The 15,345-nt window shown below is 46.5% G+C and overlaps 1 protein-coding gene across 1 annotated transcript in view; it reads right to left on the bottom strand.

Moving 5' to 3' along the window:
* The window catches only part of LOC138526509 (potassium/sodium hyperpolarization-activated cyclic nucleotide-gated channel 2-like), a 359,156-nt gene extending 344,093 nt beyond the window's left edge, over nt 1–15,063 (bottom strand). The window contains exon 1 of the mRNA XM_069637324.1: nt 14,834–15,063. Within this exon, the coding sequence (XP_069493425.1) occupies nt 14,834–14,966 (133 nt within the window). The 5' untranslated portion in view covers nt 14,967–15,063. The remainder of the gene's footprint in view (nt 1–14,833) is intronic.
* Nucleotides 15,064–15,345: the final 282 nt, after the last annotated feature.

Below are 15,345 nucleotides of genomic sequence, written 5' to 3' on the forward strand. Positions count from 1 at the left end.
CCCGCCTTTTTTCTTACATTTACGATTGACCGAATAACACCCAGGTAATCCTTGTTTCCACCCTATTCTCATTTCCTTATCCTTTCTACTCTCAGGTATTTACTAGCCTGTTACCTTTTGTATTACTACACCCAGTTTCCTGTTCCACTGACGATCACCAACTACCCTGTGGCTGAGGAACATCATCCTAGCTGTCCTCAGGATTCTACGGACCCTAGCAGCCCAACACAGGGTTTTTTCCCCCCATTGGGGGTTTTCCCTGGGGGCTCCTTTGCGTCCTGGCTCTTGGAGCGGGAGGTGAAGGGATTCCTAGGAGGAACCTCATAGCATTCAATAGAACAATTTCAAGCTCCAGGGAACATTCAAGTCTCGAGGTGGGTAATATCTTGTATGTTGACGCTTGAGTTTGATGAATAGTACAAGATTTGAAGTTAGACATTACAGTACGCTGATAAAGATGGGATTTGGGTAAGTATTCATGAAGATGGTTGAGTGTTTACATCGTGATGTTAGGGCTCAAGTTTTGGTTAATGGGGTTATTTCAAATACATTTCCACTGTCGAAGGGCACAGGGCAAGGTTGCCCATTATCACCATTCTTGTTTGACTTGGCACTGAAACCTCTTGCTGCGCACATTAGACAATGTGAAATGATAAAGCGAATTATGGTTGGGAAGGTTGAGGTTAAAGTTTTATCATATGCAGATGATATGCTGCTTTTGTTGTCAAACCGGAAGTGTGTGGGGCTATAGTTAAAAGAGATGTTTAGGGAAGTAGGTGAATTGACAGGACATAAAATTAATTGGGATAAAACTGAGATTTTCCATTGTCTAGAACGTGTGATGATACCATTATGCGCTCATGGAATTGTACGTGGTCACCAGGGGGGGTTACATATTTAGGAATACACGTTATTGGAGATTTGAGTAAATTATTACAACATAATTTGGACCATGTAACTACAAACATGTCGTTATTGATGAAGAGATGGGAGAGGTTTGATAAAAATGATGTAAAAATTGATAAAATCTTCCAATCCTTTTTATGGGGTCTTGGGAAAAAACCTTGTGTTCCAAAGTACATACTGATGCAAAGTGTTGAAGAAGAGGGATTTGGATATCCAGATTTAATGAAATATTATCGAGCATTTCTACTTAAAAAAAAGTTCATATTACTTTAGAGAAATAAATGTAAAGGAACTGATTTGGTTACGTATGGAAAGGGAAATGTGTGCACCATATGGACTAGGGAATATTTATAGTATGGATAAATTGCCAAATAAACGTTTAAAACTGATACTGGTCGTGGCAACTAGACTGTTGATAGGATCGTGGTTTAGAGAAAATGGGCAGGGCTATGGCTTTAGTCTGGATGCTTCTATATGGTATAATGAACCTTTGCAAATAAATAATAAATGTCTTAATTGGATTAGTTGGATAAATAAGAGAATTCTGAGTATGGGAGATGTGATGGATGGAGACCAATTGTTGAGTTTTGAGGAATTACAGTGTAGATATCGTTTAAGTCAGAGAGAAATTAATAGATACTTGGCTTTAGCTTCCATGATTAAATTGAGGATAGATGTAGCTGGTGGTTCTGTTGGGGAAAAAAACAGAGATAAGCAAATTACTGGAAGGTCAAGAATATTGTGTGCAAACTTATATACAATTTATGCCTATTGAAAAGAATCTTCAATTAGCATGGGCTGCATTGAAAGAACATGGGTCGCATGATGTTGGCAGGATCATTTCTGAAATGGATTGGAGAGACATTCTGAGGGTAAATTTGAACTTGGGTGCAGACATGGGTTCGCGTTTGATTCGACTGAAAGTTGTTGGAAGGCTATATTGGACACCGGTTAGGATGTTTAAATTGGGGCTTCAATCCAATGATTTATGCTGGTGTTGTGATATTGGTAGAGGCACTCTTTTACATTTACTATGGGAATGTCCGAGAGTGCAATTGGTTTGGAGAGATGTCCTGGATAGGATTGACTTAATTTTTGGAATAACCTTGCAAAGGTCCGCAGCAAACATAATTTTGCTCTCGCATAAAGAAAGATGCGTGCATGCTCAGAAACATACTTGCTGGATAGACAGAGCTATAATGGTAGCAATTAAGCTACTTCTCAGAATCTGGAAAAAAAGAAAAATGCCTGATGTTGAGTGGTTAACTGAGTTACATGTTTTATCACAGTATGATAAGATTTCATTTGAAAATAAAGATAAAATAGAAGACTACAATAAGTTGTGGGGGCCATTTATGGTTCTTTATGATTGATATGATATTTGGGTTGTTCTAATGGATGATGAATCTATGGGAGGAGATGGAATATGGTGGAGGTGTTGTTTTTTTTTTTCTTCTCATTCTTCCCACTTGTGTTGTCTTTCGTGTTGTTTTATGTATACCTGTCTAAGTATTATGTTTCACTGGATATAGTTGATTGGGTGGACTAGATGATGTATGATGCTTAAGATATTCTGTAAATTGGTTGCGTTGATTTCATGTGAAACATTAATTACTTATGTAACGTTTATTGCAAACTTAATAAAGTGTTTTTAAAAACAAAACACATAAACTGAAATAAGATACAGTACCCTAGTTCCTTCCACACCGAGACCCTATTTGGAAATCACTTATGGTGTCCCACGGCAGAGACATCACGAAGGACGTTGTTACCTACTTCAACTTAGTACTAAGATCATACCCGTCATTAATAGGAAGGATCACAAATGTTGCAGACTTTCTTCAAGATCCTGAAAATGAAAAAATAATATGGCAACTGCTTACAGTCATTGCAGAACAATTGATCGTACTGCCCGAGTACAGTGAGGTAGCAGCAAATGTTCCCAACACAGGAAAAGATAAATGAGCTTATCCTCACGGTATTCCTTCGCATAATTGAAGACTGTCCAACCATTGTCAGAAGAACAGACACACGTACATTCCTACAACACCAGCAAACACTGAACATTTAAACCATCTTCTCGATAAAACCAGAATCTTGATTGCACTTCACGCAGACGGACAGTGCAGACATTATTTACATCAACAACAAAAAAACATGTGATCCTGAATCTCAACAGAGATTGGACCGATCTCTATCACCAGAGGACAGCAGGCTGGCGCATAATATTCTGTTTCGCCTAGTTACTGACTTTCCAGAGCTAGTGGGGAGACCAATCGATGTTGATGTTCTCACATTCATCAGAGATCCAGCTAATATTGCACAAATGGGAACGCTACTGTATGGGATAATGCTGCAAGTGGAACTTTCAAACTATCAGAGAAGTTTTCTGAGAAGATCGTGAAACCTTCTGCCGAGGGACAGATCGAGAAAAAGGAGTTGATAATTTCACTTGTCGTACATGTTGTTTTACCTTCCTATTTTCCTCATACTGATCAGTTTCCAGCATGTCCTCAGGACTGCAGCAGATTCGGGAGGTGGATTGGGAACTCACTTACTTTGAACATGCACAGTAAAGAGACACACTGGAGTATTGCTTAATTTGATTTCTTTTCCATAGTCTAACAAAGGAACTGTATCCTGAATAAAAAAATTGACACTTGCAAGAAGGGGAAGGGGAACACCTTCTTAACAATAAACACTTGTAAAGCTTGAACCAGAAGGGCGACATTGAATAAGGAAATACTAACATTAACATTGGTGAATGATCGAGATGGGGGCCCAGAGCAGCAACCTGGTCCTCCCACAAAAAGAGAGGCATCCTGGTTTCTCTGGGAGAAAATGCTGTCGCCTCACATATTGAACCATTATGTACTTATGCACTGTATTCATCATTATTTTACTGTCATTAACAATCAGAACTGCATTCTATATTGGTGCACAAAGCGTCACAATTTCAGTGCACCCACCTAAGGATAAACGCATGAAATCCACAAAGGCACCCAGACCTTATATAGTCATTCCAGTCCCTCGGTGATCTGAAGGTGGAGTGAATGAACTTGAAATGGATGTGACTAGCGACAATATACACACTCTTGTGGGAACAAACGATAAGGAAAGCCGCAGACTGGGTCGGCACGGAATGTATGAAGTAACATCACTGACAACTACACGCACACAAACACTGAATGTACACGAAACAGGCCTAACATCAATGACTGAAGAACCACAAACCAAAGCAGCAGGAGGGAAGAGACTTCCTGACATGAGAAACGTCACAGAAGCCGTCATGAGAAAACAAGAACAGTCAAAAGAAAAACTAATAGAAGCAGTCCTCTCAGAAACCCTTAAGAAAATGGAAGTGGCCCCAGAAAAGCTCTCCACAAAGTCACAAATGCTAATAGATGTACTATTCCCATTCATAGCCAGAGCGAAGAAACTACAAGAGGAAATGAAGAACAAAACAGCAGAAACTGTATTACCAAGCATATATGTTCCAACAATACGAACAAGTACCAGCTCCACAGTACAACCATACACCAGACCAGTGTCATGCTGGCTGGCATGGGCATTTGCACGCAGCAGAGAAAAAATGCATGACGAAAGGAAAAGGGATGCCAGAATCCTGTCTGCTCAAATGGCGCAAATGAAGAGGCCTGTACCGTGGACCAGGATACCTGAGAACCCTCCAGCAAGAAAAAGCCACATAGATGCATTCAGAGACGTAGTAATAGCAAACTACATGAAAACCTTAAGGATCAAGAGAAGCACACATGAAGACGACAATGAACTGAATGATTATCTGGACAGCACAGCACACCTGGGAAATAACATTTGGTACCCACACATGAAGGAAGTTGGAAGAAGAAATTCTGAAGGGGAATGCTATGTTTGTGCACTCCTACCATATAGCATGGGAAAGTCCAAGATCTTCGTGGCCGTAGAAATTGATGTCCAGACAGCACACTGTCTCTCACACGTAGCAATGTGCAAGACTAGAGGCCAGTTTATGGGAAGTGATCCTTCACTAATATGGGTAACTGAAACAGCTTATCCTGATGAAGATGATTATGTTCAAGACATTAAGACGAGAAACAGAGTTCATACGAGGAATCATGTGATTAGATACGAGAAGCCTGGAGTCAAAGGAGCAGGAATAAGATGGGAAGTGAACACGAGACTAAATGTCCAAGGAAAAACTCCAGAAGAAGCGCGGAAGTGGAAAAACAGAGCCCAAATGCAGATTTGGGGAACAGTGCTTTCACCAGACAGATGGGAGAAAGGAGTGGTGATTTGCAGAGCATGGATGATCACGGGACTCTAAAAAGAAACTGTTGCCAGTATGCAAAATGGCTGCAAGCCATTATGGCCAAAACTTACAAAACTGCTGACATGGGTCGAAGACAGAGGAGGACCCCTGCAGATAGTGCCGCTGGAAAGCCCAAAGTTCTGCCTCAGGAACAATGGCACAAGAAAGATGGGAGAGAATCAGAACTGGGGGCGAGTTTTTGATGCTCCAGGAATGGTTCATTGAACTGCAGTAATTATGGATCACTATTGGGCATGCGGATCCAAAGCATATATCAGACTGCCAAGAAACTGGGGAGGTGTATGCACGATTGTGAATGTTCCCATTCCAGCGCTAGTGATCCCAAAAAACGACCTAAACATTGACAGTTTCCCGAAAGCAGACGCCCACCTGAGGAAAAGGAGATCTGTAAAACTGAGAACTCGAATTAAGAGGGATAATTACTTTTCTGCCAAATCAGAAGAAGCTTTTCATGCAATCCCATATGAACACAGGCTATTCAGCCTCACCTCATCAGTGTTTGTGACAATCCTCATGCCGAGATTCCAAGTTGGAGCCAATACTAAGTGGTTGCAGATAACCAGGTGGGAGTTACTGCAAACAATCAACACGACCATAGAAGGATTCAATGCAGGAGGAGCTAAGAGCTATCAGACTAATTACTCTCCAGAACAGATATGTACTTGACATGATCCCAGCTATGGATGGAGGAGTTTGTGCAAAAATTGGAGAATCGTGTTGCACATTTATACCTTCTCACAATGAGGTAAATGGAACTTTAACAGAAGCTATAGGTATGCTGGCAAACCTACAGAACCAGATGATCAACGAAACCGATGAACTTGATGATGACAGCTGGTTGGATCACTATTATCATGGGTTCCACAATGGATGGTGGATGCATTCAAGTTCCTAGGAGCTGTGCTAGTGATGATATTGCTAGGATTTTGCGTTATCAAGATAATAATTTCACAATGACAGAAGACTGCAAAGAAAGCCATAGGGATGAAGATCATGATTGATGTCAAACCAGGATGGAAGCCCAAAGATCTGACTGATGAAGAAATAAGAAATTATGTGAAGGCTAGCAAGCACGCCCCAGAAGGTACAAAGTTTCTCTATCCCAGGAAATGGAAAAATTATGTGGGAAAATGGATTTACTGCAACCCAAATGGACAATGGCCCTCATTAGGACTCCGGTGGAAAACCATGGTGCTATTAGCACCATGATCGATGCCGGAGTCCGCCATGGCGGAATGGGGAATTACCACCCCATTCCAAGGTTGGTGGGGCGGGGCGGTAATTCCCCATGCCACCATGGGCCTTCCCCATTCCCATTTTTGCCCCATAGAGCATAATGGGAATGGGGAAGGCGGTAAGTACGGTACCGCAAATACCGTACTTACCTCGAGAGTCCCTTTGCAGGCCCCTACTTTAACGGCTGGTCTAGACCAGCCGTTAAGGTCAGTTCCCGCAAAGGGACCTCGTAGTAAGGCGTTAAGGGATTAACGGCGCCAACACCTTTTACGGCGCTGTTAACCCCTTAATGCCAGGGTCCTAATGAGGGCCAATGTCTGCTGATGACCTGGAACAAAGATGAACATGTGAGGACTGCAGGAAGCCTGAGAGGAGTAATAAAGATATGGACACCAAAAAGACACTTCTTCAAACCATCATGTACAGAAGATGAAGAGGGAATGAACCCAGAAAACGAAATGAAGATGAATACAGAAGAACCAAGTAAGATGAACCCAAAGGAGGAAGTGGTCGATGAATCGACCAGAGGGGCGAGTGTAGAGGAGGTCCCAAATATAGCCTGCACTCGAGTCGCCCATTTTGAGGTACACGGAACGTTCACACCGAGATATGTGAGGTATGATGAGCAAATAAACCACCAGAGCAGCAGTAGGGCTCTGCCCAGTACCTATCATAATAACAAAACCTATTGAAGGACCAATAACCAGACAACCATGGGCAGTAAGGTACCCATTGAGAAAACCCTACCAACAAATGAAACGAAATGAAGATCGCTTAAGTACTGTACAGAAAGAAACCAGTAAATCCTTAATGAAGGGCGAATGGTGATGTCATAAAAGCCCGGACTAATGTACAGATAAGGATATGACAACCCAAGGATGACACAGAGAAGCGAAACACCATGAATAAAGATAACATGAAATTAAAAGAAGAGAACATTGTTGAAATTACAAGGAAGCTTAAGCTGAAAGCATGGTGAATATATTCAACCAACTAACGCTTGTACATATGCTTTGAACCGCAAGAAGCTGAAGAAAAAGTGCGGCTTGCAACGCTTAGTAGAAGAATAGAGCGGCAAGCGCCATTTTACATAATCTACCCCAAAACAAAGCATGATATTATAAGTGTGAATCCACTTTGCATAAAAAGCAGAACCAACCCAGGTTATTCCAGGTCAAACGGTGTTTCATATTTTAGTATCAGAGGAAAAGGCTGAATAGAAACTTGGCAGAAGCAGCTCGTGCCAAGGGCAACATAGATAGAAGCTGTAGACAGTAGCTACTTTTAATTGAAGCTGAGAACAGAATATCCTGTCTCTGATAATAGATAAGAAAGCGAATGCAGGTGGCAGGGTGAAATGAAAATCAAATGCTTAAATGATGAGAAACGAGGCAAATTCATGGTGTACTAGCACATGACCATCCAAGTAAGGAGCGGCACTGCTTCACACCTACACCTGGCACCGGCCGAGATAGAGATATCAAAACTTTTTCCAGACAGAAGATGCAATTTCAGAGCCAACCACAGTGAACTAATTGACACATAGCTCATTAAGCGATGATTGATTGAAGGAAGGCAGGGTGAGCTAAGGGACGTCCTGCACCTGGTTGACGATTCTGCGTGCTGCTAGGCAAAGTGGAGAGTTATGCATGGGGTTGATGCCAACCCAGTCACAATGGACCAAATAATCTAGGGTCCTATAGTTGGTAGAACCAATGAGACGTTGTACTTTTATTGACATCTACAGTAGTCATTGGTAAAGGAAGGGCTTAGATGCCTACCTGACAGTATTTACCCAATCCCCTCACTCCGTTACCATATACAGATATAGCACCTATACCAAAGTTACCTTTTTTCAACCAATAGAATTGCATGCTAATTTTTGAGTGTTACATGTCAGATTATGGTGCGCTTTTAGTATAAAAGTTATGTTGTGTGCGAAGCTCGAGGGAGTTGGGGCGAGACGGGCTTTCGCACTGCTGTCGATGTCCATGTTTCCCCATTTTTTGTACTTTTCATTAAAAGGACTCCACTTTGCCAAACCATTGAGTTGTCCTTATTGATTGGTGTTGGAGTAATAAAATCTGCACCCCCATCACATCTCGAGGTGCAGCTATCTCGTCTTAAAGTACCGCAGGGCAAACCCAGACCCTATGGGCCGGCCGGGGGTCCCACGGTACAACGGCATGGGCGGTTACAACTGAATGTAGCCCAATGGTCGAGAGGAGAACCTCCTTAAGCAAATAGGTTCCTGAGAACCACCTGTCCGAAAGCCACATCAGATCTAGAGCCGGCATCCAAACAGTAATGTTTGCAGAAAGCCAAGGGAGTGGCCCATGTGGCCGCCCTGCTTATGACTTGTCAAGGGACATGGCGCTGGAATGTGATGGCCGTTGCCTTGGCCCTGACTGTGTGGGCGTGCATGTTTGCCAGAAGAGGCTTGTGCAGACCCTCGTATACTTCTTTGATTGCTGAGACCATCCAGTGGGATATGGAGGCTTTGGAGGCCTGATAGCCTGGTCTTGCATCTCCAAAAGTGACAAATAGGGCGTCTGACCTGCAGAAGCCTTTGGTCCTGTCCCGGTAGAATTTCAGGGCATGCCTGACATCCAGGCAATGCAGAACTCTCTGTGCCTCATCCTTAGGATCGGCAAAAAACGTGGGAAGGACTATTTCCTCGTTTAGATGGAAAACAGACGGCACCTTAGGCAGAAATGCTGGGTGGTCCGCAGGACTACTTTGTCTCTGTGAAAGTTAGTATATGGTTCTGAGGCGACCAGCGCCTGGATTTCGCTGACTCTGCGAGCCAAGGTGAGGCCGACAAGTAAGGCCGTCTTAATAGTGACCAGCCTGAAGTCTGTGGACGCCATTGGCTCGAATGGTTTGTGCGCCAGGCGCCCAAGACTATGTTGAGGTCCCACAAGGGGTATGGCCTCTTGACGGGCGTGTAGAGTCTTGCGAGTCCCGTCAAATGTTTTGTGACAATCGTATTAGAGGAAGAGAAGACCCCCTCCTCTGAGTTCCTGTACGTAAGTTCAGTGGTTTACACCTGCATGCCTGAGAGGGCGAGGTGCACCGAGAAGGAGAGCATGCCGTCCAGAGTACATGCCAGGGGCTCTATTTCCTTGGAGGCTGCCCAGTGGCAGAACCTGGTCCATTTACTTTTATACTGGGCCCTGGTAGCCTTGCTCCTTGCGCCCTGTATGATCTCCAGATTAGCCTGGGAGAGGCTGAGGTGCCTTAGCGTCACCTGTTCAGGAACCATGCTGTGAGGGCTAGCTTCTGTGGTGCAGGGTGGATGACCCTGCCCCCGTGCTGCACCAGAAGATGTGCTGGGCCCGTCGGAAGATGAATCGGTGGTATCTCCGAGAGGCTGAGCAGCTCCGAGAACCATGGCCTGGCTGGCCACCAAGGAGCTATTAGAATGATGTTGAGCTGGAGAGACTCCTTGATCTTGCAAATCACTCTGTTAATCAGCGGAGTGGGAGGGAAGGCGTAAGCTGTCATGCTGTTCCACTGAATCCGAAATGTGTCGCCCAGGGAGCCGGTGCCCTGTCCGTGCCAGGAGGCAAACTGAGGGCAATTCTTGTTGTGCCAGGTGGCAAAGACATCCACCTGGGGAAGACCCCATCTGCTGACGATCTTCCGAGTAATGAGGTTGTTTAGCTGCCACTCGAAGTTGTCCGCTCCCAACCTGCTGAGCCTGTCCGCCTCCAGGTTGGATTCCCCCGAAAGGTGGACTGCCGTGAGGTAGATGTGGTTTTCCCAGGGCCCACTCCCACATGCTGATTGCCAGACTGCACAGTGGAGGGGATCTTGTGCCTCCCTGCTTGTTGACATAGTACATGCTGGTCGAGTTGTCTGTCTGGATGAGGTCAACTTTGCCCCTGGTAAGTGGGAGGAATGCTCTGAGCGCTAGCCAGATGGCATTCAGCTACAACCAATTGATGTGGTACTCCTGCTCATGTCGGGTCCAAGTGCCGTGGACCGAGAGATCGTCCAGAGTGGCTCCCCATCCCTCGAGAGAGGAGTCCGTGGTGATGGTGACCTGCGGGGTGGGAGGCCGGAAGGGCTTGCCCGTCCATAGATTGCAGTCCATGGCCACCACGTGAGGTCCTGGTGGAGAGATGGAGGAACATTGATCATCTCGGATTGAGAGCCCCGCTCCTGATTCCATGATGCTGCGAAGTGCAGCTGTATCCTCCTCATCCAGAGTCGTGTGTGTGTGACAGCTAATAAGACAGCTGCCAAGAGACCCAGGAGGTGCTGGTACCACCAGGCCGAGGTCCCTCTCTGCTGAGGAAGTGAGTAATGGCCCTCTTGATGGCTGTGATCTTGTCCTCTGACGGAAATACCTTCTCGGAGCACGTGTCCCAGATGAGGCCCAAGAATGTCAGTCTGCGTGGGTTGCAGCTGCGACTTCTTGCGAAAAGCCCAGATCATGCAGTGTGTTCATAAGAGTCTGGGAAGTGTGGTGAACTGCTTCCGCCGATGTAGCCCTGTCGAGCCAGTCGTCGAGGTATAGGTACATGTGGAGGCCCTGATCCCTGAGGGCAGCCACAGTATTCATGAGTCTGGTAAAGACCCTGGGGTCAGAGTTGAGGCCAAAAGGAAGGACCTTGTATTGGAAATGGTAGCCCATGATCCTGAACCATAGGAAAGCACCCTGGGGCTGCCATATCGGGATGTGTAGATACTCGTCCTTCAGATCCAGGGAGCACATCCAGTCTTCCTTGCACAATGTCTCCGCTATAAAAGCTGGCGTAACCATCTTGAATTCTTGTAGAGGTAAGGAGAGGTTGAGGGTGGAAAGGTCCAGCACACCTTTCAGGCCCGCCTGGTTCTTTTTCTGAATGGCGAAAATCCTGAAGTAGAAGCCCAAGCCTCGCTGGGAGGCTGTGACTTCCTCCATGGCCTGGCTCTCTACAAGCAATCGGATCTCTGCCAGAAGAGTTGCTGTCCCAACTTGAGGAAGTGGAGGGGAGGAGAGGCTGGGATGGGTAGGCAGTACCCCGTGCATAATACGGAGAGGATCCAGGGGTCTGGGAAGTTCTGGTACCAGAACTGTGCATGGAGAGCAAGACTGCCCCCCACTGGAGACACATGGACCCGGAGAGGCGTGTCATGCCTTCTTTCCCTCAGAGGCTATTGCGGAGGAAGGGGACTGGAAAAAGCCCTCACTCCCCCCCTTTTTGTTGCTTGTACCGATGTGGAGTCAGCGAGTGGTCCGGCTTCCTGGACCTACGTTCTTTGATGCCGTGGAACCCTCTGTATGTACACCCTTTGTCGGAGCGCTGCTGTGACTGGGTGTACAATTTGGGCGTGGTATTTGTCAGGATGGATAAAGACTTGGCCGTTTGTGAGCCGTTTTTCTTTTTGTCCAGCTCGTCGTCCATGGTGGAGTAGAAGAGGTCACTCCCCTCCAACGGCAGGTTTAATATGCGTTCCTGGACGTCCGGGTTAAATTTAGTTGCACGGAGCCAGGCTGTTCTTCTCATGTCCGTGGTGATGTAGATGGCCCGGCCAGAAGTGTCAATGTGGGCCACCGTGGACTCCATGATGTCCTGCGCCACCAGCTTGGCCTCAGCCAGTCCCGCCTTGAAACGTGATTGGCTCTGCGTAGGAAGCTCTGGGAGGAAATCCGCAATTTCCCGCCACAACCTCTGGTTAGCGGCCGCCAGATTGGCATCGGCACTGGCCTGATGAAGATGCAAGAATAGAGTTTCTTCCCGTACGCCTCCAAGATCTTTTCCTCCTTGCCTGGCAGCGCCGCAGAGGAGGAGGCTGAGGACGACTGAGGCTTGGAGTATAGTGATGCTGCAGCGATCACCGAGGAGTGTGGCTGAGGATGGGCCGATAGCAAGAGTGTATCCCCCTCCATCTACCTGTACTTGGCGCCAAGGCGTCGATTGACCGGCTGGAGAGAGTGGGGCTTGAGCCAACCCTTCTTGGCCAGGGCGACTACATCGGTCTGCAGTGGAATTCCTGTTTTAGCAGAGGGGCGTCGCATGAGGACTTCTGCGAGGACCCCCGCTGCTGGTTGTTCCACCTCGGTTGAGGGTGGCCCAGGTACTCAGCCAACCATGCAAGACGTTCATGGAAGGCCTTGACTGGTCCTCTTCATCGTCCGTGTCCACCTGGGGGTCAGGAGGATCCTGCACCGGTGGAGGAGTGGCGCGAGCCAGAGGCTGGCGTACTGGGACCGGAGCCGGAGGCTGTGGCAGAGGCTGGTACGGAACCGTCTGAGGAATAGGTTGGGGGCTGCAGCCGGTGGCAAAGGCTGCGCCAGGGGGAGCTGGCGGAGGAGCCTGAGGTGCTGGAAGCATTGGTGGGAGCACCTCCCTGATGGCATCCCTGAGGATCACCCCCATCCGAGGGGACTTCATGAGTCTGAGGAACCACTCAAAGAACCTGTCCTCACAGGCTGGAGGGGTGGTAGGGGATATAGACAGAGTAGTGGGCGGCTGCTTGAGGCGCTTCATACCCTGCCCACATGGACGTAGCAGTAACCTGCCATGCGCAAATGAAGGATAGGCTGTAGGCCACGTACCTGGTTGACACCAGTCCCACCTTGACACTCACTCTTTGCCGAATTCCCGTTCCTGGTGCGGCATCAGACGGGTGCTGATGTCTGGCACGGTGGCCATCTTGTCGGGCTGCCTTCCACATGCCTGCGTCGTGTTGCTCAGCTTGCTGGGCCCCTCGTCCTCCAGGACTCTTGAGTGTGGATCATGATGCCTACCCTGCTCCTCAGGCCGAGGCCTGGTAGACGTAACACCCTCGGCCCATGGGCCGGTAGAGCTGCGTTTAGGCGCCCCCCTCTGACATATTGCTGGTACTAGGGCGTGGGCCCTCGGACATATTGCCGGGACAAGGGCGTAGCCCCTCGGGTGAAGACCCGGTACACGAACCTTCCGGTCCCTCAACACTGTCACCGGGAGGATACGAGGATCCCTCTGCCCATAGGCCAGTAGCCAGTGAGGTCTCGGTGCACGTGCTGGTAGTAGAACCTGGGTGGTCTCTCCCGCGCGGGCAAGTCCTTGGGAAGCAGTCTCCCTTGCGGGGTGCGATGGAAAATAGAGGCCCTACCTTGGGCCTGGTTCGATGTTTCACAAAGTTCTTCAGGTCCTCTGGAGGCGACTTCTGAAAGGCCTCAAAAACTCCCAGGAAGTCCAGCCCTCATGTAAGAGTGCCAGAGTTTTTCTCCCAGCTTTCCTGCTCGTAGAACCAGGCTATTTGTGGCAGTTCAGGGCCTATGGAGTGAGTTGAAGAGTGTGTGCTCACCTGCTCTTTTAGGCATGGCTTGTAAACATCTAGGCCGTGCACAAAGGCCTCAAAGCATGTGCTTAAGGTGCCAAACAGCCTCTGCATGAGGACCTCAATGTGAATGTCTCCTTTGACCGAGCTAGGCAGCCATGCATTATTTTACAAGCTTGCCTCTTATTTACTGGTCACATACTAAATTCCAGAGGCTTATTTACCAGATCACTACATATAAGTACAACATTCACCTTTTCTCTACCCAGGGCCAATATGGTATGACTCAGGGTGGTGTAGAGCCTTTTGTCAAACTCTCCTTTTTTTTCCCCTAGCACTCATTCTGCCAACAGCCAATTCCATGCTCTGACACCTCTGTCAGTGGGCTTGTCTTTACCATAATGCTGCATGGCTATCAGCAGAAGGGATTCTAATATGATTATCTCTTTAGTAGCCCCTACAACTCCTAGGAACTCTTGTAAACACTTCCAGGCCATTATGCATCCACAACATAATTTAACATTAGAATACCACCAACACACTAGTAGGGGCATCCATGGAAGTTCTGCTAACCAATAAAGAAAGCTCTCATCCGATCTTATTATATTTTCTTCAGGTCAAAACAATGAAAACTATCCATTCATCCCAATGATCATTACTACTCACCCATATATTTTAATTTCCCTGAACATAAAATAACATGTTGTGTCAGTAAGTTTTTTTCCCTGAACTTTTGCCCTCTTCCTCTTCTGTGTTCTCCTTGGCCCTGTTTCCATTTCAGACAGTGGTCTCGTTGCCACCCTGGGCAGGGTCACAATTCGCCTCCATGGTGGTGATATGCACATCATAAAAGACATATAAAATAGCACATCTCTTAAGAAGGCAGTTTCCTTGCTCATGTGTTTCAAAAATACATAAACAGGCAGAAAGATAAAGCAACGTAGAATCGAATTACTGAATCTTTTTATCATTACCTGCAAACTTGGAATGAGAACTTAGATCTTTCACTGCCATGAATGTGCCTGATTCTTTTTATTTTATAACACACACTGATTAACACAAGAAGAAAATCTATGTAAGGTGAAATTAGAAAAATAAAAAGACCTCCAAAGTAATCTCCATCCACCAGCTTTTTCTGGAAGAAAGCTGTCTGCACCATGACTTCTCCATATTCGATGAAGTACATCTTGTTTCCAAAGGACCCTTCCAAGAAGATAACATCTCCTGCCTGAAACATTTCACATTGAAGATTCTTGATCACTTCATTCAAAATATTGGCATGGCATTTCTGGAAAAAGGGAGCTTTTCTCACCAAACGGACACACAGATGGGTCATCACTTCCTGAACAGAGAAAGACAAAATCAACCGTTAGGTGTGTTGCAACTAGGTTTGTTCACTGGTTTGTTACTTCTTTCATTTATTATGCTGATCCTAAATCTGACCCAGTACTTGCCGTTCTCAGAACACCCACTTTGACCACAAACTACCTAGCCACTCCTGGATTACTTATTACTAATCATCAAAAAATCATGTCCTACCCTTCCTCATTGCGGTCCTTATTACATGAGATACAGAAACACTTAATTCATTAAGGACTGTAATGAGGAGGGAGAAG

Source organism: Ambystoma mexicanum, chromosome 7p, assembly GCF_040938575.1.
Source record: "Ambystoma mexicanum isolate Mex_15411 chromosome 7p, UKY_AmexF1_1, whole genome shotgun sequence".
NCBI classification, from domain to species: domain Eukaryota; kingdom Metazoa; phylum Chordata; class Amphibia; order Caudata; family Ambystomatidae; genus Ambystoma; species Ambystoma mexicanum.